The sequence below is a fragment of the Nerophis lumbriciformis genome, linkage group LG23 (genome assembly GCF_033978685.3).
Source record: "Nerophis lumbriciformis linkage group LG23, RoL_Nlum_v2.1, whole genome shotgun sequence".
In the NCBI taxonomy this organism is placed as follows: Eukaryota; Metazoa; Chordata; class Actinopteri; order Syngnathiformes; family Syngnathidae; genus Nerophis; species Nerophis lumbriciformis.
This window is the reverse complement of record NC_084570.2, coordinates 11,460,661-11,484,359: the sequence shown is the minus strand read 5'-3', so window position 1 is coordinate 11,484,359 and position 23,699 is coordinate 11,460,661. Positions and strand designations below refer to the sequence as shown.

General features: G+C 38.5%; 1 protein-coding gene across 6 annotated transcripts in view; it reads left to right on the top strand.

The window, feature by feature from the left end:
* The window catches only part of raph1b (Ras association (RalGDS/AF-6) and pleckstrin homology domains 1b), a 74,365-nt gene that overhangs the window by 25,884 nt on the left and 24,782 nt on the right, over window positions 1-23,699 (top strand). For all 6 annotated transcript variants that reach the window (XM_061985077.1, XM_061985081.1, XM_061985080.1 and 3 more), the window contains exons 3-4: window positions 23,220-23,339; window positions 23,579-23,684. In XM_061985077.1, the coding sequence (XP_061841061.1) occupies window positions 23,220-23,339; window positions 23,579-23,684 (226 nt within the window). The remainder of the gene's footprint in view (window positions 1-23,219; window positions 23,340-23,578; window positions 23,685-23,699) is intronic.

The following is a 23,699-nucleotide window of genomic DNA, read 5'->3' as shown; positions in this document are numbered from 1 at the left end:
TTAATATTTATCCATATATAAAGCGCACCGGGTTAAAAGCCGCACTGTCAGCTTTTGAGTAAATTTGTGTTTTTTAGGTGCGGCTAATGGTGCGGAAAATACGGTATATTAAAATCTCAAAAATATATTTACAAATACACATTTATTTATACAAATTCTTGATTTATTTGTATGTCACATTTTTAAATTTATAAATTTTATTTGTATATATTTTGAAATTTCAAAAATATATTTACAAATACACGTTCATACAAATTATTTATTTATTTGTATATCACATTTGTATTTGTATATTTATTAATATATGCATATGTATTAATATCATATTGATATATATAATTTGATGTGAGACAATTCTACTTCCATAAATTAACGTCTCCCATTGAAATTGATTTAAATATCCATCCATCCATTTTCTACCGCTTATTCCCTTTTGGGGTCGCGGGGGGCGCTGGAGCTTATCTCAGCTACAATCGGGCGGAAGGCGGGGTACACCCTGGACAAGTCTCCACCTCATCGCAGGGCCAACACAGATAGACAGACAACATTCACACTCACATTCACACACTAGGGCCAATTTAGTGTTGCCAATCAACCTATCCCCAGGTGCATGTCTTTGGAGGTGGGAGGAAGCCGGAGATATTTAATTTTAACACGTAACATGCCTTTTTAAAAAGAAAAACAAAGTTTTAAATAAGAAATATTGTATAAAAATGTATTACTAACATCTAAAGTACATTTTAAAAGTAATGTTAGGCCAAGGAGGACAACAAATTTTGCTGGACGATATATTGACCTACAAATTATTGCTGATAAACAATATTATTGTCAACATTATCCATCCATCCATACATCCATCCATTTTCTACCGCTTGTCCCTTTCGGGGTCATGGAGGGTGCTGGAGCCCATCTCTGCTGCATTCGGGCAGAAGGCGGGGTACAACCTGGACAAGTTGTCAACATTATTTCGAGACCAAATTAACCACTGATGTAATGATAATACACAATAATAATGCTAGTATACCCTTTTGAATGCAATAAACTTGTATTTCTCTTATAGTTTAACATTGTAATTGGAATGTAAACTTTTAAAAGTTGAATAAAATTATTTAAAAAAAGAAAGTCTTATAGCAAAATGTTCCACTTGAATAAAAATCACAATTCACAGGCAATAAAATAGGTTCAGTCTCTGTAACACGGGAACTGCACTTTTTTTGGAATTTTGCCTATGGTTCACAATCATTATGAAAGACATGACGACAGATGGATTTTCTTAATACATTCTAACTAAATAAAAGCAAATAAAAGTCCGCCTGCACCGGAGCCAATGTGAGGTCCTCTATTCCGCCCATAAAATCAGATAAACCATTTAAAAAGCGCCAACAATACTCTGTTTACATTTTGTGATTTGAATATTAACCAAGTATTGGTGATATCGTTATTATAAGCATTAACGCAGACAAACTATTTATAGTGGCGGCAAAATCACTTCCGTGTGTCCCTATGTTTACATCGAGTGATTTGCTGCTTTCTCGCTTCCTTGCTCCCTGTAAGATTATTGTAGATCATAATTCATGCATCCCACCTGGACATGAGATGTCTGAGTAGGTATTCTGACAAGTTGGTGCACTTTGATAGCCATTTAGGACCCAAAACTGGTGAAAATGACACAAAAAAACGCTGGTTTCTCCCCCCCCCCTTTCTTTGTGAGGATTATGAATCATTCTTCACCTAAATTGAAATATATGAACATCCCAGCAGTCGGCGTCCTAATGACTGCAGACCTTGCACAGTAAGTCATGTTTCATTATGCTTGTTGGCCCTCATAACGTCTGCAGTGAGTAATAATCAGTGATGCAGAAAAAAAAAAGCAAATGTGATGCAACCTAAACAACAAATAAAATGGCTAAATAAAGTTAATGTGACCAAATAGATCAAGGTTACCAATACTATCACGGTATTGTTAAATCTGCTCAAAAATTACATAAACACAGACTAAAATATATTTTAACCAAGTTGGGACAAGTGGTAGAAAATTGATGGATGGATTTTTAATAACTTAAAAAAAAATAGACACACAATATACTTTCTCGGTAGAGGAAACATCAAATGTGTTCTGGCTTCATAAGAGCCATATTATTTTTATTTGTTTAAATATGTTTATCTTCTTTCATTTGAATTCGTAATTGTTTTAGAATGTTTTTTTAAATAAATACAAATTAGGTGTCGGTTTGTTTCCCTTGCGGTTTATGTGACGCCACTGGAGTCTACTTCTCGTTGAACGGACGTCCGTCTGTCTCAACTCGAAACAGTCGAGTATCGACCACTTTGTGCAAAGACAGCACAGCCTTATTGTCCAATGTGAATACTGTATCTTAGTTGTTTAGACAGCAATGTGTTTATATAAATTTAGATTGGAGTATGACATTTCTTAATTGGGAAAAATACATTGTCTCCCGTTTTTATATTAACACCTAACCTAGTTAGCATGCTAATGCTTATCCCTCCATAAATGTATCAAAGTGCAGTCATCAATCACTGTTTTTGCAATCATAACTATTTAATATGGTAATACTAACTGTCGGGCGTTTTACGTACTGTATATGTATTTCTTTGTTGTTTATTGCACCATGGACTTACCGTATTTTCCGCACTATAAGGCGCACCGGATTATTAGCCGCACCTTCTATGAATTACATATTTCATAATTTTGTCCACCAATAAGCCGCCCCGGACTATAAGCCGCGCCTACGCTGCGCTAAAGTGAATGTCAAAAAAACGCTGCGCTAAAGTGAATGTCAAAAAAACAGTCAGATAGTTCAGTCAAACTTTAATAATATATTGAAAACCAGCGTTCTAACAACTCTGTCCCAAAATGTACGCAAATGTGCAATCACAAACATAGTAAAATTCAAAATGGTGTAGAGCAATAAATAGCAACATAATGTTGCTCGAACGTTAATGTCACAACACACAAAATAAACATAGCGCTCACCTTCTGAAGTTATTCTTCATTCGTAAATCCTTCGAATTCTTCGTCTTCGGTGTCCGAATTGAAAAGTTGCGCAAGCGTGGGATCCAAAAATGGCCGGCTCCGCCTCGTCGAAGTCATCGGATTCAGTGTCGCTGTTGTTGTGCAGCAGTTCTGTGAATCCTGCCTTCCGGAAAGCTCGGACCACAGTTGTGACCGAAATATCTGCCCAGGCATTTACGATCCACTGGCAGATGTTGGCGTATGTCGACCGGCGCTATCTGCCCGTCTTAGTGAAGGTGTGTTCGCCTTCGGAGCTGTGTGAAAAAAGCCACCCGGCCTCTTCGCGTAAACTTCCCTTAACCACTCGCTCATCTTTTCTTCATCCATCCATCCCTTCGAGTTAGCTTTTATGATGACGCCGGCTGGAAAGGTCTCTTTTGGCAAGGTCTTCCTTTTGAATATCACCATGGGAGGAAGTTAGCATGGCAAGCTAGAACCACAGTGAAGGATGACTTCTCATTCCCTGTGGTGCGAATATTCACCGTACGTGCTCCCGTTCCACAGTGCAGTTCACAGGAATATCAGTTGCTGTGAAATACGGTAGTAATCCGTGTGCGGATGGAGAGATTGCGTCTTTTTATGAACCGGATCCTTGTCGCGTAGTAGGAGCCATTTTGTGGTCTTTACAGATGTAAACAGGAAATGAAACGTACGGTGATATCCGCGCGTTTTTTCTTCTTCTTCCGGGGGCGGGTGAAGCGCTTCCTGTTCTATGGGGGCGGGTGAAGCGCTTCCTGTTCTATGGGGGCGGGTGCTTTCCTTGGCGGTTGCTTGCGTAGAAGAAGAAGCGCTTCCTGTTCTACCGGGAAAAAAGATGGCGGCTGTTTACCGAAGTTGCGAGACCGAAACTTTATGAAAATGAATCGTAATAAAGCGCACCGGGTTATAAGGCGCACTGTCAGCTTTTGAGAAAAATTGTGGTTTTTAGGTGCGCCTTATAGTGCGGAAAATACGGTATGTGTTTGTTGTTTGCACAAAGAGGGTCTCGTAAATGAAAGCCAAATGAAAGAGGAGCCAAGCCTGGGGAGATAATTCCCAGTTTTAGTAAAACCATGTGAGGGGGGGACCGTGACAGACCTTGACACAAGGAGACGTTCCGAGTGAGCTTTTATTCCGTCCATGCCACAAATGCAGGATGAATGTGAAGCACCGCGGGTTGCAGTTTTTGCACCATATTCATCACCATTTCGTTAACTGTAAATTGCCATAGTTTTTGCAAGGTTAACTAGGGATCGGTAAATGCAAATGTCAAAACAGAGGCCAATAATACCAAGGTTGTAGTACCACCCATGTGTGTTTACAGCAGAGTGTTTACTAACTTTCAACTGTCACTGTTGAGTAACATAAAACACAATTTTTATAAAGAAGTAGCACTTGCCAATTGTGACGTGGCGTGGCAGGAAAACCGGCTATCCTACTTTTGTGTTCGTTTCATAAGCTGCAAGCCTGCGGAGAGGGAGGACAAGGAAAAGGAGGTGATGGGGATTGCAGTAGTGCAGTGGGGACTAAAGTGCGCCTCTCAGTGCCCGCAGGTAGCATCCAGCACACAGCGGGATAAATGCTTTCATGCTCTGGCTTTGCATCTGTTTTTGTGTTCTATTCAGCTCAAAGAGGAATGTTTTGTAAAGGCAGTATGTGTGTTATTCCAAAACAGGGGGCAGACATATAGCCTCTTCCACTGTGGACAAACCCCAAGACATCTTGAAAACTTGTCGGGCCAAGCTGTGTGTTTACTAGTTCAAGCCTGAGTAAGAGGTTATTAGATAGTGTGACATACTTGAAAATAATAGTATGTTAGTATAAATAGCATATTCACTTTCTGCACGTACTTGTCCGCGACCCCGAAAGGGACAAGCGGTAGAAAATGGATGGATGGATGAATGGACTTTCTGCCTGTTGAGTGAACAGTGATTTATTATAACAAATCCACAGTAAGTTTGATTAGTTTGGTTTTACCCAATAACAGTCAGACTTCATTTTTTGTTAGTAAACCCATTTCACAATATTAGATTCCTTGATTCTTATTCCTTCTCCTGGATAAGACCAAGGGCTGAAAGACGATGCTCTCACTAGGTATGGGTATCGAAGCTGGTACTTTCTTTGCATCGACTGAATCCCGCCAGTCCTACCGAGCACCTACTCACGTAAAATCCAACGGTGCCATGTTTTGGTACCCATTTTGCGGGTGAAATCACGCCCAGTTGCAGACTCTTTGGCTCTTGGTGATCACTCCAGCAGCACTAAGAGCAGACTGAGCATAACTACCTCTCGCTAATGTTGCAATTTTCAATGCCAACAAAGAAATTAACTTAGAATAGACTCAAACATAAATTAAAGCTCCACTTTTCCAAAAATGGGCTAGCTTGATGCAAGTTCAATACTTACAGTAATAACGCTTTGTAGGGTGCAACAAGACTGAACCTACCTGAACACACTATGAACTATACACTGCTGCCATTTAATGTCTTGGCCCGAATGCAGCTGAGATAGGCTCCAGCAACCCCCGCGACCCCGAAAGGGACAAGCGGTAGAAAATGGATGGATGGATGGATGGATGGACTTGCAATGGCAATTATTTAGTGTCATACCTGCAAATGAGACTCAAAAATGTGATCCTAAAACAAGGTATAACAACTGGACAACAGTTATCATAATCAGCTCTTTTTTAAATTTTGCAACAAAATAAACCAAGATTTTTTTATCAAAAACAATATTTATTAACACACAGAATTACCCAAAATTGGTACCATTGCGTACTGATTCCTGGTACCTGTCAATCGATACTATTTTGGTTAAAATTCTAATCGTACCCATCCCTAGCTCTCGTGTCACGTAGCGCATTACAAACACTAGAGCCAGTGTTGTTTTGAATGAGCAACCACAACTTTAGAGAATCGTGTTGATTCGAAAATCGATTCTGAATTGAATCGTCAACCCAGAAATCAGAATTGGATTAGGTCCCCAAAGATTTCCACATTGAGTCTGCCTCATCATCAATGTTTTTTAATCGTATTTTGTTTTACTGTTACAAGATCAGCCATTTGTTTTTATACAACCATGCAAATGGATGGGTTGTCTCTGCAGTGATGACAGGCCATGCTGGCTGTGCAAGTATCGGCTGAGTGAGTGCCGTAACTATGGAAACGGTGATATTGAGAATCTGCCGTTGCACCTTCTGACCACCTTTTTTTTTTTACTCTCCCTCGCTCTCAATCTACATCTGCCGACCTCCGCTTTACCTTCCTCCCCTCTCTCTGGCTCCACTTCACCCCTCCTCTTGCCTTGCTCCTCCTTAGTAATTGTTTAAGCCAAAGGAGTTCACTGTGTCATGCTGCGCTTCGGTGCACTCGTTTAAGAATTTGTGGATCTGTAAATGTGGGTCTTCCACAACCGCTTGCAGGCTGTCGGTCACACGTGAATAATGACACTGGAGCTGTTGTTCAGCCTACCCGAATAGGCGGCACCCTCCCTCCATTATTGTGTGTATCCATCCTTCGGTCTGTTATCCATCTCATCTGCCATCAGTCACACCCTCTGTTGCAGTCTGTCACACATTTGGCGCGTGTCTTTTCACAGTAGAGCTCCTTTGCTTTTGTTAATCAATCAAGGAGGTTATCTTTTTATTAATGTGGCTTTGACTTTTTTGTGTTGGGTGTGTGTATGTGTGCAGAACACCCTGGCTGCGTTATATGATGCATCCACCTGGCGTTTTTTTGTCATGGGTAGATAATGACCTAAGGGTGCTCACATTACATTTGGTCGACAGAAAATACACCAAAAATTGTACTGCACTTTTTTGGAATTTTGCCTATCATTCCCAATCCATATATAAGACAAGAACACATGTTTTTATTTTTTAATGCATTCTAATTTGTAATATACGACAAGTACGAGGTGGCTAATGGGAGTACACTATTCCGCCCATAAAGACCTCTAAAAAACATTGAAAAAACACCAACAATACTCCATTTAGATCTCGTGACCTAAATAATAAACACGTTTTAGCGCTAATATAAACAATTTTTTAGCTGCGCCATGATCACAGAGCTCACTAGTTTTTATGCTGCTATATTGACATACTAAGCTGGTGAGCTGCTGCATCACCTCTGAGTTAGTGAAAGTTAATTCTAGATTATAAATCATGCATCTCACCTGTATAGTAAGAGGATATGCCATAAACTGAGTAGTTAGTCAACTTTGACAACCAATTTAGACCCAGAGATGGCAAGAAACACGAAAAGACGTTTGTTTGCGGAAACTTTTTTTTAACCCTTTGTGGGGATTATGATTGATTATTTATCTAAACGGAAATATATGAGCATCCTATCAGTCGGCATCTCATTGAGAGCAGACATTGTACAGTAAGTGATTGTTTTATTATGTTTATAGTTTGTATATCCTGTTCAGCACTTAGCACTACAGGGTTTCAGCTTCTAAAATGTGTTGGTCATCCCCCATATATTCAGTTTCTGGATCATCATTTCTCCCAAAGTAGTTTTTGTTGTCTCTCACAAAGTTTGCTGAGAGTAGTAGTGTTGTCGTTGTTAAAGGGAAAAGCCAACATTGTGATGCGTCTGTAATTTATGCACCACCGTATGCTTAAAATTATCAAAATACCTAAACATTAAATGTTATTATGAACTTGCCTGTATTTACATTACATATATACTTACATTGTGTATATAAAACTTTGATGGAGATTTTTGGATGTTTTTAGAGCGCTTTATATGCGTAATAGTATGTGTTTTTGTCTTGGATACAAATTCCCAAAAAAGGGCAGTTCCCCTTTAATTGGTAACCTTTATCGAGATCACGCATATGGCAGCATTTAAATTCTACCATGAAAAATATTATTTTGTGGTGTGACGTTCAAGGAAAAAGAGCAACACTTTTCTTTTAATCATTCAGCATCAAGGCTGCAGTTGAGATAGACAAGTGTACCCACTTGGACTGCGGTGCAGACTTTCTGTTTCTTATACAAGCAGTCCTGGAGTGCAAAGCTGGACAGCCAGTTAAAGGGGAATCACACTTTTTGGGGAATTTTGCTTAACGTTCACAAACATTAGACAAAAGACATAACAACGGATGGAGTATTTTTTTAATGCATTCTAAATATTAAATAAGCAAGCGCCATTCGTGTCGTCCTTGCCAGTTCCAGGTGCTAAATGGTTGTCAAAGTGTCCCAAATTGTTGGATTATATCCTTAGCAATCTACTGTCCAGGTCAAATGCATGATTTATGATTTACAATGAACTTACAGGGAGCATAGAAGCGAGGAAACAGCAGACCACATGATGATGTAAACAGAGAGAGACACGGATCTTTAGTGACTATAAATAGTTTGTCTGCGTTAGCGCTCATAATAACAATATCACTAATACTTGGTTAATATTCAAATCACGAAATGTAATTTAAGTATTGTTGCCGCTTTTTTAATGGTTATTTATCGTATTTTATGGGCAGAATAGAGTACTTCCTATTGGCTCCACTGTAAGCAGACTTATTTACGTTTACATTTAATATTTAGATTGCATATAAAAAAATCCATCCATCGTCATGTCTTTCATAATGATTGTGAACGATAGGCAAAATTCCAAAAAAGTGCAGTTTCCCCTTTAACATCTAAATGTCCTCCACTAACCACATAAGGTTGTTTTTTTTCACTGAGGTCATTGACTAAATGTAAACATGGTAGGTTATCGGCGACCAGGAGCTAGGAGCTACACAACAGCTAAGCACAAAATAGCACACATACTACACATTAGTAATAAGTTTCCTAATTGAACAATATTGTCATCTTTAATACATTTGTCTATATAAACAAGTATCAAATAATTATAGGTACATATAACTTACATATATAAAGTCTACCAAGGCAGAAGCGCATTAAAAAGTATCCAGTAACAAACTTATCTGCATCATTCAATTTATTGTATCATGACCTTAACTTGATAAATTATTGTGGCCAGTAGTTTCATTAATTACCACCCCACTTCAACTTAAATACAGCTTAATTCCATTCCAGAGGATTGATAATAAATAGGTTAGTTGTTTTTTTAATACATACCATTGTTCTAAGTAATTTCACTTGATCAAGTTTTCTACACTTCAAAATAATAAAAACATGTATGTTTTATGCTGATATCATATCAGTTCAATATCTGTATCTGCATCTGCCAATAATCAAGGCTCCAATATGGGTATTGTATTCGGAGTGAAAAAGTCGTATCTGGACACCCCTACTGCAAAGGGACACTAGAGAATGAGACCTATGCTGTCCCTAATATAAACTGAGCAGTTGAAAAGTGGTACAAAAAGTATAAATAATGAGTACCTTAATACAACCCACAATGGCATGTTTAACTGACCCTTTTTCATGTCACACCCAAATATTATTGTCTTTGCCAAGCAGCAGAAATGGCTGATGCAAGACTTAATGCTGTAAGAAAGAAGTATGGAAAATGCAGAAGGAAACAACCACATTCTGTTTGGTGCCAAAGTAGGCCAGCTGACAGCCTCAGTTATTCCATGTCATGTGAAAAAGGGAACAGAGTCTGCAAGATTATTTCTGTTGTCTGTTTTCAAATCATGACTGACCTTCTTTTTATTATGGTTTTAGTTAGGGATGTGCTTGCATGGCTCTGTCCACCACATGACACAAAATGGCTAACTGTAGTGTGTGATGCCACAATGACTCTCTGGTAGAAACAATTGCTTTTAAATCAACAGACTTGTATTGAATGTAAACTAACTTTACTAACAAAGCGCACACCACTGGAAGAAGAGGAAACCAGATTAGATGTTGCCATTCTAAAAAGGCCTTATGTGTCAGATCAGATTCTTTGGACAAGCCAACTCGTATCAGAATAATGGAAAGAGAAAAGTAAGGGACAAGGCTCGCCATCCAGAGCATACTGCATCAGATATAATTTATGGTAGAGGCACTTATGGTCCAGCATATACAGTATGGCTGCAAATGGATATTGATGTGATTGCTGACAGAAGTAACAAGATGCTGCTCACACAGCCAAATGGTATAAAACTGCTCTTCACATTGCAGATGGATAATGACCCAAGACATACTGCAAAAGCAATTCAAGACATTTTAATGCTAAAAATGTGTATATTCTGAATGATGATACTTACTCTGTTGTATGGGCTAAGTGTTGGCTTTCAAATAGTGCTGTTTTAAAAAAAATTAAAGTATTATTGACGTATGCTGGTCTTTGATTGCTTGTTTGTTTTTAACATGCCCATTGACGTGATCTCTTTTGAAATTACTTCTGTTTGTCTGGAATTGGTTCGGTTTAACGTTTAGCTGACTTTTGTATGGTAACATACGCGTGAATGTATGTATGATAAAAAGGTCGTGTAGCAGTTATTGTAGAAATACAAATGCAACCTGTACTGGGGTCTGGCGGATTTGAAAAGGTTAAATGGCCACGTAAGTGTTGTTGTTGTGAAGCCAAGCCAATAAAATATGTATTTCATTTACTGACAACAAAGGTTAAGACAGAAACAAGCAAGTGGCAAGTGAAGGTTGCTGTAATGAATCTTCAGTGAGGAAACTCAAGAAGTCCTAATTTCATTATCGGCAAAGCATATGTATCCAACTTTTACTAAGATAAGGTTTAGGGTTCGGGACTTCCCTAAAGTTGTCATGTGAGTCGTACATGACTGCATATAAATTCAGCCAGGGATAACTTAAAAACACACTAACCATAAACCTCAGAAGTAGGAATGTAATGGTATGAACATTTCATATCACGGTTAATGTGACCAAAGTTATCACCGTTATCGTTATTATTGCAGTATTGTTGAATGCGCTCAAAAAGTCCTTATATACACACACACTAAAATATTTTAACCAAGTTGTATTTAAAAAAAATGTCTTGTCGAAAAACATTAGATATTCTGTTTTTTTTAAGAGCCATATTTTTGTATTTGAGTTTTTGAATAGGTTTATCGTCCATATTAATTTTTAAAATGTTTTATTGCTAAAGGTAAATTCATTGTTCACTTGGCTTAATTTCCGGTTTATATGGCATCACACGTGTTCACTTCCTGTTGTAGACATCTTTGTCTGTGTTTATAAAATTGTCTGTAAACCAGGGTTTCCCCTACATGTACTTGATCGTGGCGCAAGGCCACAGCATAGCGGTAATACTAACCGTTGGGAGTTTTACAGCAGTTATACTTTATTACCGTTTATCGTTAAATCTTTAATCCCAAATTATAGCACGTGCACAGGAGGTTGCGCGTTAAAGACAATACACCATATCAATTATAGAAATTTGGCCGACGATACAGATTTTTATTTTATCACTATACCACGATAATGTGTTTTGATGACACTTTCTAGCTGTGTTCCGCAAATTTGAATACGAAAAGCTGCAACAAATGTGTGCTGCTAATCTCCTTTTAGTTACTAATCCTCACATCAATGGTGGCACATAAACTGTTTCTTACAATTAACCATATCACTGGAGGATTACAAGGCCATGATTGGCTAAAAAATGCTACATTACACACTGTAGGAGGATTCAAGAAGCAATGCTAACAGCTAAGCTAATGTCTTAAACGAAAACATATGGGCGAATCGACAGTGTCAATATCAAGTTTAGTATCGTATATGGTCGATACTTAGGTGGTTAGATTGAAGGTTTTTTTGTCATTTTTGTTATGGTGTACAAACTCAGGAAAAAAGTCATTGCACATGGAAGTGTCATGATCCGTGGTCCGGATCATGTTTTCGTTATGTTCTGTTAGTTTTGGACTCCCTTAGTTCCTGTTTTTGTGCACCCTTGCTTGTTACCATGGGTGCTTATTGTTTCCACCTGTCTCTGATTGGTGCTCGGGACGCTCACCTGTTTCCCGAGCACTAATCAGAGGGACTATTTAAGCCTGCCTTTGCCGGTCAGTCGGCCTGGCGTCATTGTTTGCTATATGCACCTGTTACGTGAGTTTTGCCTTGTCTCTAGTTTATGCTAAGTGTTAGCTTTTATGTTTCCTGCGCTAAGTTTTTGCCTTAGCTACCCGTGTGTTAGGCATGCTTGCCTTTGTTGTTTGCCTGTATTTTTGTAAGTTGGATGATTTATGAGGAATAAATCATATCCTACCTCACGCTTTCGTCCGGAGTCGTCCGTCTGCATTTCGAGAGAACGAACCCCGCAGTAAGCTGCGACCCAAACCGTGACAGGAAGAGCTTTAAGAGCAAAAACCAAAGGATTTGGATAATAGCCAATAGTAGTGTTTGCTTATGTTTAGTTATAGTCCCTTTTTGTGTGAAATCATACGACTTACGATTTTTAAGACGGTCGCTATATTGGATGGGTGAACGCAAGTAAACAGCACGTAACAAATCGACATTTAGGAACAGCTGGCAAACAGAGGTTAGCTGCTATATTGTCGGTTGTTCCAATGACAGTGAGCGGTGTACGGTATTGTTCTTTTGACTTTCAGCCATCATCAATAACCAATGCGAGAAAACGGAGCAACTGTTGACAAAAAGACGACAACTGTGGCTGTCTCGTATTAGCATAGCCGAACTAACAGCGAAATTGTTCCCTTATTTCAGTGTGTTATGAGCAATTTTGTTCATGATAGGTATAGGTTACTTAAACATAAAGTTGAATATTGTGTTTTAAATAGGGGGGTATGGGAACTTAAGGACACTTGCTGCTGTTAGCTGGCAATGGTGCATATAAGCTAGCTTCTGTTATTGTAATATCTTGATCAGAAAGTTGAGTGAAAATATGACATGGTTTATTCTTGTTATGCCGGTATTAGATATATTTTTTGATTATTTCTAAGGCCTATTGAATGTATGATGTTCATACGGGTATCAGCAAACAATGCTTGATAATATAATACGAACTAGAATTTATTTTTAATATTTATAGTTTAGTAGTATAGTAAGTAGTATACTATATACAGTAGTATAGTACCATATAGTACTGGTAGCTTACTATATATACTATACTAGTATAGTGTGTGTATATATAGTAAGCTAACAGTACATGGAGCCACTAATGTAATTAATTTTCATTAATGCCAGGAAGATTGAGAAGAGAAGACGAGAAGAGATGATAGTTGACGATATCTGGGTAGGTGACTGATGCCCTTAGTTTGATTTTGTTGCTTTTTTTCTGTGGCGTAGGCGTCTATATTGTCAATCATCCCACACTTATCATAATACCGCTTTCCCCCAAAAGCATTTAATCCTCTCCGATAGCTTAACAAATATAACTGGTTAATGTCGAATCGTATTTGTCGTTGTCATGCGAAAACTACACCTATGCATTATGGTTGCCGCTGCGATGTGTGCCCGTATAACGTCACGGATTCCGAAACTGTCTATTGTGTGTAATATTAGTGAAATGGGAACCAATTTAAATATCTAATTAATACTGTTACACTGCCATTCTGTGTTTTTTCTGATTAAAGTTATGATCAAAACTGGAATCACTTAATGATCTTGAAACTTTTAAGTATCAGTATGCTATGGCCAATACTGCCTTTATAATTACTTACCATAGTATTGGATCCACACCCAAATTTGTAGTATTGCCCCAAACTAATGTAAAGTAGCCAAACAGCAGATTGAGTGCTTACTACGCAGCCTAAAGTAACCAGCTAATAACAATGAATTAACTAGTAGGTTGGTCAAAGTTTTGAGAAATTATTACTAACAATAACGCATGCGCCAGCAGCCAAATTAGGAGCCTTTGTAACCCATTTTAAAACGGTTCTATTATGGTTTATTTTCTGAATATTATATTATTATAATATGTGTTGTTATCTGTTGTTCTATGCTGCAATAAATATATTGCTTAGGGTTGCAATGATTAATCGCTAAAATGTATCAATTGTATTAGATTAAGAAGCATTGATTTGTATTTTGTTGCTGCAGCGATTATTGAGTTAAATACGCAGATTTTGTATTGCTCACGAGCGCAGTGCACTTATTGGTGATGCAGTTTGTGCTGCCGGTGATGTGGCGTTTGTGTGTGTGTGTGTGTGTGTGTGTAAGTGGGAAGGATGTGGGACTAGTAAAGTGCGAACAGACAGAGATAGCTCAGAAAAACGACAAAGTGGAAGAGCGAGAAGGGCTCAAAAGTGAATAAAACAAACATTGGGTAAAATGTTTACCCAGAGCTGACATTTCATAATAACACTACATCAATGATTCAACATTAAAACAAGGTAAAAGTCCATTCAGGTAGCTAACATAGTATATGGTTGACTTGCATAACAAAAGTTTTATTCAAATACATGGAGGCATTTGAGGACATGTTTGCATCAACAATTTGTATGTTAATGATAACTAATTGTATATGTCCAAATATCAAACACCACTATAATACGGGTCACGTCCGACTTGACAGTTTGTCTTGTATTGGTGGTTTAGTGTTTAGTTCCTGTCCATCCTTCCATCCATTTTCTAACGCTTGTCCCGTTCGGGGCCGCGGGGGGTGCTGGAGCCCATCTCAGCTGCATTCGGGCGGTAGGCGGGGTCCTGGACAAGTCGCCACCTCATCGCAGGGCCAACACAGATAGACAGACAACATTCACACTCACATTTAATTCCTGTCCAGCACACTTAGTTTGTAGTTTTCACATCCTGTTCTTTTTTATGCTGCGCCTTTATTCTTTCTGCCAGCGCACCTGCTCTTCGTTTATAATCATGTCTGCTTCGGTTCAGCTGTGGCTGCTGGCTGGTGTTGGAACATTGTTTTGTGATCGCTCACTCCGGTGCTCAGGCGGAAACTGTTGCTCACTGCTAACATTCTGTTAAGTTTACCTTGTCGCCTAGTTTTTTCTCATGTTTGCATAGCCTCCTGTTTCTTAAATTCAATTACCTTTTACATGCATGCTGTTTCCTGCTGTCCTCTGCATTTTGGGATCACAACAACTATCGCTATCAGGCCACCCAAAGCGTCACAATGTGTATATGTTAAATTGTTAAATACATTTCCACTCAATTTATCATACTTAGTCAGGGTCTTTTTTTAGTCTTGTTCTTTATGTGTTATTGATTACCTGGTTCATGTTCATCTGGCTTTACAGCTTTTTTTTTTTTTTTTTTACTTTTGAACTTTTTTTTCCATTTAAGTAATACATAGTGACACTCCTGTAAAAGTGCAATTTCAAAGTTATGTGCATTTATAAGAAGAAAGGTCATTAGAAAATCCTTGTTTATTTCTATTTCCCCTAAAGTCGCATTGTGGATAGAACGTGTGTTTTATTTGATTGCTCGATTAGTCGAACAAATTAGTCAATAGATCACTTGATTAGTAAAATAATCGAAAGTTGCAGCCCTAATATTGCTATATAGACTCTAGGCCAGAGGTGTCATAGTCGTTTTCACTGAGGGCCACATCGCAGTTATGTCTGGCCCCAGAGGGCCGCTTCTAACTGTGAATATTATTATTACACAATTTTTTTAATGCATTTTATTAGTGGATTTTTTAAAACTAAAATGTAAGAAAAACATGGTAAGTTGCAATAATTTCACCTCACAATTTAGTGTATATTACTGTAAATAGAAAAACAGTACTGCTGTTTTTATGGTAAAAAAAAAAAGGCAACTCAGTTGTCCGAATTTTTATGTAAAATCTACATTAGTTTTTTTTACTGTAAATTAAAAAAAACCCTGCAATTTTACGGTACAATTTTGGCACCTGAGCTGCCAGTTTGGTTTTGTTTTTACCACTAATCAACAACTGTAGATTTTTGGGTGTATTACTGTAAATGCCAAAACGGCACCACAGTTTATTACAGTAAAAAGTACTGTTTTTTTCATTTAGAAAAAAAATGCTGTAAAAAAACCCCAGTACATTTCACAATTTTACCATGATATCTATTGCTACTTTTAAATTGCACAATTTGATGGATAACTTGCTTTGAAATCATTATTAGCATTTATTTCTATTCAAAAAATGGTTTGAATGTTTGATAATAATTAGTAATTAGACAATATTTAGGTTAACATTATTTGCGATTAAATGATAAATGATAAATAAATGGGTTGTACTTGTATAGCGCTTTTCTACCTTCAAGGTACTCAAAGCGCTTTGACACTACTTCCACATTTACCCATTCACACACACATTCACACACTGATGGAGGGAGCTGCCATGCAAGGCGCTAACCAGCACCCATCAGGAGCAAGGGTGAAGTGTCTTGCTCAGGACACAACGGACATGACGAGGTTGGTACTAGGTGGGGATTGAACCAGGGACCCTCGGGTCGCGTACGGCCATTCTTCCATATATCTCCCAAAATAGAAAGAAAGAATACATTTAGTAAGAAAAGTTACAGTACTTTATTGATACATATTATTTCCAGGCTTTCGAGCGCCAAATAAAATGAAGTGGCGGGCCACATCTGGCCCGCGGGCCTTGCACTTGACACCTGTGCTCTAGGCCATATTGCCCATCCATACTCTGTAAAATATGAGTACAACATTTCAAACAGAAGTCTAAAAGTTGCAAATGTACGATATAAACCCTTTAAACTAAGTGCAACTAATGCTGGCATACTTTAAATCTAGAGTTGCTTAAATCTGTATTTCCTACACACACATCGCTCTGGTTTTTAAGTCTCCCAACACTGAGTGTCTAAAGATAGAAATACTCTCCTCCGCCAGCTCTTTTTCATCCTGTGCTTGTGCCTGCACTTTTTAAAGAGCATCGTGTACCATTTTGTCATCTCTGCTTATTCAAAACATCTATACTTGAGCAGCAAAGGGACACGTAAAAAGAGCAGACTTGCGATCTTTGACCTTTACCCTTTTGACCTGTGAGCCACCCGTCGAGTCACTGGAGACAGATGAGTGCCATCCATGCTCAAATGAGAGCACTACCCGGTAGTAGGAGGAGATAAAAGGCCAAGGATGTCTGGTTTAAGATGTTGCCTCAGGAAACACACACACAGTATCCACCCGTCCCTTTACCTCCCTCGGGTCACACTCCATAAGCTTAAAAGCATGGACTCAGGTGGTAATTCACTTAAAACTCCGCTAGTGTCCACCATTGAGGTTGTGGTTCCATTAGACTGACAGCAGCCAATGTTTTTGTGTGTGTGTTTCTTTCTTTTCCTTTTTTTTTTTAATTGTTATTTTGACTCATTACAGTTGGGAAAAATTTGCATCATCTTTCATGTTGGGTGTAGTTTGTCTTGAAGGACTGCAGGCTGATTGCTGTTTAAACACAGCTGTCAAACGTGTGTGTTTGCACACACAGAGGCACCACAGAGAATATTAGAACAGTTGGACGCAAGCCATCCAGGTCCTCCCACACCCATGGCCTGTGTGGGAGTGGTCTGATTTTACAAGCACATACACACACGTGCTTGTTGTGGGTTTGCATACTTGATAAGTGTTGGATGAGCATTCAGAAACAGGAAGTTATTCACTAATTCCGTGGGATTAGGCTGGTAGCTGAGGCGGTGTAGTTTCAACGTTAGCATCATTTGCATCTGCAGCATCACCGGGCACAATATGACTAACATTATAACACATATACGAACACCAGAAGACCACCTTACTCACTCAACCAGGTGAGTAAGCCCTTTCAAGTCAACCAAAGCACAATAAGAGCGACTGGTCAAGTTGGAAGAATTTTGCTGACTTTGTTGCGATACCTGTGACTAATGGTTGACACAGCTTCCCGGTTGTGAGTCAGTAGTAGTAAAAACCGTATTGTGCTGTGCAATATGGCTGGCATTGGTGGTTCATTCACTGAATAGCATCATGCTGTCCAAACAGACGTGATAAGAAGGGGTGAGCGGCGTCAGCGCCCGATAACGCTCAGTGCCGTATTGCACCCTCTCTTGCACTTTTTCTTCCTTGACCTTGTTTTTACTGGCACTACCACACATGATGTTGATAGTCACAAGAACAGAATAACTGAATGTCTGCTGCAGAGTCAGAGGGTGTGCAATAAATGAACATTAGCAATTTAGAGGTGTTGTTTGCACGTTAGCTGGCGTGTTCTCTGAGCTTTTTTGTGTATTTATGACATGTCAGTGAGTCAAAATGAACACATTGTGGCTTAGAATGCCATAATTGTATGTTCTCTAAATAGGGGCGTAGGACCAAATTCTTGCCCCCCATACACAAAACATCTTAAGGGCCCCCCTATTCCAACCTAAACCCTATGTCGCCTACCCATACACACCCACTTGGGATGTTTACATTTACTAAATAACTAATTGTTGCATGCATTTGGTTGAAACCATCTTTTTAAAACATAACCTTATTTAGTTTTTTACTTTTTAAAGATCAGATTAAATTGTCTAGAACAGTGGGTCTCAACCTTTTTTCAGTGATGTACCCCCTGTGAACATTTTTTTAATTCAAGTACGGTACCCCCTAATCAGAGCAAAGCATTTTTGGTTGAAAAAAAGAGATCAAAAAGTAAAATACAGCACTATGTCATCAGTTTCTGATTTATTAAATTATATTACAGTGCAAAATATTGCTCATTTGTAGTGGTCTTTTTTGAACTATTTGGAAAAAAATATATAAAAATAACTAAAAACTTGTTGGAAAATAAACAAGTGATTCAATTATAAATAAAGATTTCTACACATAGAAGTAATCATCAACTTAAAGTGCCCTCTTTGGGGATTGTAATAGAGATCCATCTGGATTCATGAACTTAATTCTAAACATTTCTTCACAAAAAAATAAATCTTTAACATCAATATTTATGGAACATGTCCACAAAAAACCTAGCTGTCAACACTGAATATTGCATTGTTGCGTTTCTTTTCACTTCTTTTTGACAGACATTTTAGTGAGGGTCAAACCATCATGGCATGGGGGAAACTCTGGGTTTATGGTAATGAATGGAATAGCCTACTTGATTTGATGTTCAGTTTATGAACTTACATTCATATTTTGTTGAAGTATTATTAAATAAATATATGTATAAAGGATTTTTGAATTGTTGCTATTTTTAGAATATTTAAAAAAAATCTCACGTACCCCTTGGCATACCTTCAAGTACCCCCAGGGGTACGCGTACCCCCATTTGAGAACCACTGGTCTAGAACATATCTAATAATGGACTCTCACACTATTAACTAGATCCACTCCATTGCACCGGTCGCCTGGGGGGGCTGGGGTCCCCACATCTGCGGTCCCCTCCAAAGTTTCTCATTGTTATCCCATTGGGTTGAGTTTTTTCTTGCCCTGATGTGGCTTGTGCAGCCCTTTGAGACACTTGTGATTAATGGCTATATAAATAAACTTTAAATAATGATTTATTGATAAATAATTTTGTTTTTTTTAGGGAAAAAAAGTTGTTTTTTAATTAAAAAACCCTACAAATTATTCACTTGAATATGATTGTAAATATGTCTTCTTTTGCTTCAGAGTGTAAAGTAGAGATTAGCTGATGCAGATAGGATTATCATCAGTGGACAACAACACTCACCATGATACATCATTAATATTATTATTAGTGCATCTCTTAAGAGTCATGTTATTAAAAACTAGTGATGCCTCCGTTTGTGACTTTAATCAAGGATCTTTGAACGCACCATACTTATGGGCAATGAAATGCGAAAGTACAACTTGTACATAACTTTCTCCTATGCTGGTACAAATACATTTATTATATTTTCACATGAATTCTATCACCTCACCTTGTTGGGAATGCTTAAAGGTGAGCTGTCATGTTTTGACGTCTGTGTTGGCTGAAGTATTCTAAGCTAGTTTGCCGCTATCCAGATGGAACGAACCATTTTCCATTGTTGACAGGGGTTATAAGTGGTCTTAGACATTAATTTGATTCAGGCAGTGGTGGGCTGTCAGGGCCAGCAAGGCCTTCTCTGCTGGCCTAACATAAGCAGAAATCATGATCATAATAAAAGACAAAAACAATTTTTTATTTAATTTATTCCAAAAGTATTCATATTCTCTTCATGTCATATTATGCTTGGTCCTGTGCTGTTGTTTTTAGTTTTAGTTTGTATCCAATCAGAATTCAGCGAGCTTATGTTGCCATGCTGTACGAAATCTGCCAGTGGCCTTCAGAATCAACAATGCGGGCGTACTGTGCACGGGGACATACAGTAATAGACAGTTGCGATAGCCAATCAGATCACGAGTTGTTGTCAGTAAGGCCTTTTAGATGGCCTCACGTTGAACGTGACATTTATGCGTCCTGTGATTGTATACTCATCGGGTTCGATAGCGGATGAATTTGAGAACACATAGAGTTGATAGACAGTTGCAATAGCCAATCAGATCACATATTGTTGACAGTAACTGTTCTGTCACAACTAAAAGTTGTAAACTCTTGTTGTTAAAGTGTGTCATGCTTGTCATTTAATTAACATTGTTACATGTGTATTTGTCGCCATCATGTGGTCAGGGCAGTTAATATATCTTAGAGAAGTGTGTACTTTGAATCAAACTTTATTGACCGGAAGTTGCATAAGCCAAGCAGAGAAATTTACGGTATATGTTTTAGTTGCTCATGCGTTTTAGTTGATTTTTAAATGCGCCACAAAATAACCTGTTTTGTATACTGTTGATGTGATTCAATGCGCAGTAGGGTGTAAATGTGTTCCTGTATACCGTATTTTTCGGACTATAAGTCGCAGTTTTTTTCATAGTTTGGCCCGGGGTGCGACTTATACTCGGGAGCGACTTATGTGTGAAATTATTAACACATTACCGTAAAATATCAAATAATATTATTTAGCTCATTCACGTAAGAGACTAGACGTATAAGATTTCATCAGATTTAGCGATTAGGAGTGACAGATTTTTTGGTAAACGTATAGCATGTTCTATATGTTATAGTTATTTGAATGACTCTTACCATAATATCATACTTGCCAACCTTGAGACCTCCGATTTCGGGAGGTGGGGGGAGGGGGGTGAGCGTGGTCGGGGTGGGAGGGGGGCGTGGCTAAAAGGGGAGGAGTATATTTACAGCTAGAATTCACCAAGTCAAGTATTTCATATATATATATATATAAAACAAATACTTGACGTTCAGTGAATTCTAGCTATATATATATATATATATATATATATATATATATATATATATATATATATATATATTTATTTATTTTATTATATGTATGTATGTGTGTATATATATATATATATATATATATATATATATATATATATATATATATATATAAATATATATATATATATCCATCCATTTGCTACCGCTTATTCCCTTTGGGGTCGCGGGGGGCGCTGGAGCCTATCTCAGCTACAATCGGGCGGAAGGCGGGGTACACCCTGGACAAGTCGCCACCTCATCGCAGGGCCATACATATATATATATATATTAATTTTATTTTATATATATATATATATATATATATATATATATATATATATATATATATATATATAAAATAAATACTTGAATTTCAGTGTTCATTTATTTACACCTATACACACACATACAACTCATCTACTCATTGTTGAGTTAAGGGTTGAATTGTCCATCCTTGTTCTATTCTCTGTCACTATTTTTCTAACAATGCTGAACTCTGATGATGCATTGATGTGTGGCACGCACAAAAGTGCTTTCATCAAATGCACTAGATGGCAGTATTGTCCTGTTTAAGAGTGTCACAACATTGCTGTTTACGGCAGACGAACTGCTTTACGGTATATAAAAACGTGACTGCTGTTGTTGTGTGTTGTTGCCGCACTGGGAGGACGTTAATGAAACTGCCTAACAATAAACCCACATAAGAAACCAAGAACTCGCCCTCCATCATTCTACAGTTATAACGTGATTGGGCAGGTATGCTGGTTATATTGTGGGTTAGCGGACTCAGGTCCTCATGGACCTGAGTCCGCCTGAATTTCGGGAGATTTTCGGGAGAACATTTGTCCCGGGAGGTTTTCGGGAGAGGCGCTGAATTTTGGGAGTCTCCCGGAAAATCCGGGAGGGTTGGCAAGTATGCATAATATGTTACGTTAACATACCAGGCACGTTCTCAGTTGGTAATTTATGCGTCATATAACGTACACTTATTCAGCCTGTTGTTCACTATTCTTTATTTATTTTAAATTGCCTTTCAAATGTCTATTCTTGGTGTTGGGTTTTATCAAATACATTTCCCCCAAAAATGCGACTTATACTCCAGTGCGACTTATATATGTTTTTTTCTTCTTTATTATGCATTTTCGGCCGGTGCGACTCATACTCCGGAGCGACTTATACTCCGAAAAATACGGTAGTATTTCTCCAGCAATGGTCATGTGGGGACATCAATTATGGTATTTTGAGAGGTAATCATTGAGGTCGGAGATCACTGAAGGCCTAGGTGGGAAACGCACGGCCCGCCACTGTATTCAGGTAACCTTATTATTGAACCTTTACGGCTATATTAATTTTATATTAACTTTTATGAGGCCTTTTTATAACTTACATAAAAACATCTTTAAAACTACAAACTACCCTGTGCTTGGTACTCCGGTACAACATCCCCACCTCGACACAGCTGTCTGTGAAATCAAGCTGTTGTAAAACATCTAGATATGGGTGAAGGGTCACACAGCTGCAGTTTCACTAGGCCACTAGAGGGAGCTCCGCCATCACCTTGTGACAGAACACAGTGGTTCACATCATTTTCCTTTTTCTGCTACAGTTGGCCGGTATTGTTTTTATGGCACTGTCTCCAGGATTACCGTGCGTCATGGGACAATCCATATTGTGGTCTTGTCCAAATACACTTATGCAAAGAACACGCAAAAACTGAAATTACAGTGTTCCATACCATTTATTTATTTTGAATTTTTTTTGTTGTCTCTGAAGCAGATAAATGTGAGCACATTAACTGATCCGTCCTTCCATGTACTACGCTTGTCCTAGAGAACCCAAGGTTTTTTCGGCGAGGGAGCTGCCCACACAAACGGATGTTTTACCAAAACAAGACTCCAACAAATAAAGAAATGCTCTTGCCTATGACCTTTCACCTAAAAGTCATCCACACACAAATTGGTTAAAGTGTCACTGATCTGATCTGAGACATGCAGCCGGCGCGGGCAAGTGGACATGCGCGGTTGTCATGGTAACAGGCAGTGAGGTTTAACTGAGCCTTGGGTATATTTCAGTGTGTGTGTTTTTGTTCTCAGTCATTTAGATTTCAAGTGTGCTTTTTTTCTATCGGCACATGTGTGTGGCAGATGGATCAAGTGTCAGACGACGAGTTGGACCATGGAGCCGAGGAGGACAGCGATAAGGAGGACCAAGACCTGGACAAGATGTTCGGAGCCTGGCTGGGGGAGTTGGACAAGCTCACACAGGTCAACACACACACTCTTGCCTACACGATTGAGGCAAACGATGGCCTGTAACCATGGCAACTTGAACACCGCTAATCCTGTCGCCCCATTCTGTATCCTAGCAACTCCTCCTACCACCCTTTGTGTTGTGTATTAGTGCGATTCTGTGTGTGATGATGAAGCAGACAGACACCATTGATTGTGTCATCAGTGTTGATGTTTTATTCCCCTGAAATGACATATTTGTGATTTCTCTGTAGAGTCTGGATGACAGCAGACCACAGAAGGCACTGCAGAAACCTCCTCTCAGGCAGGAGACAAACATGGCAAACTTCTCCTACCGCTTCTCAATGTATAATATCAACGGTAAGGCCTAAATCA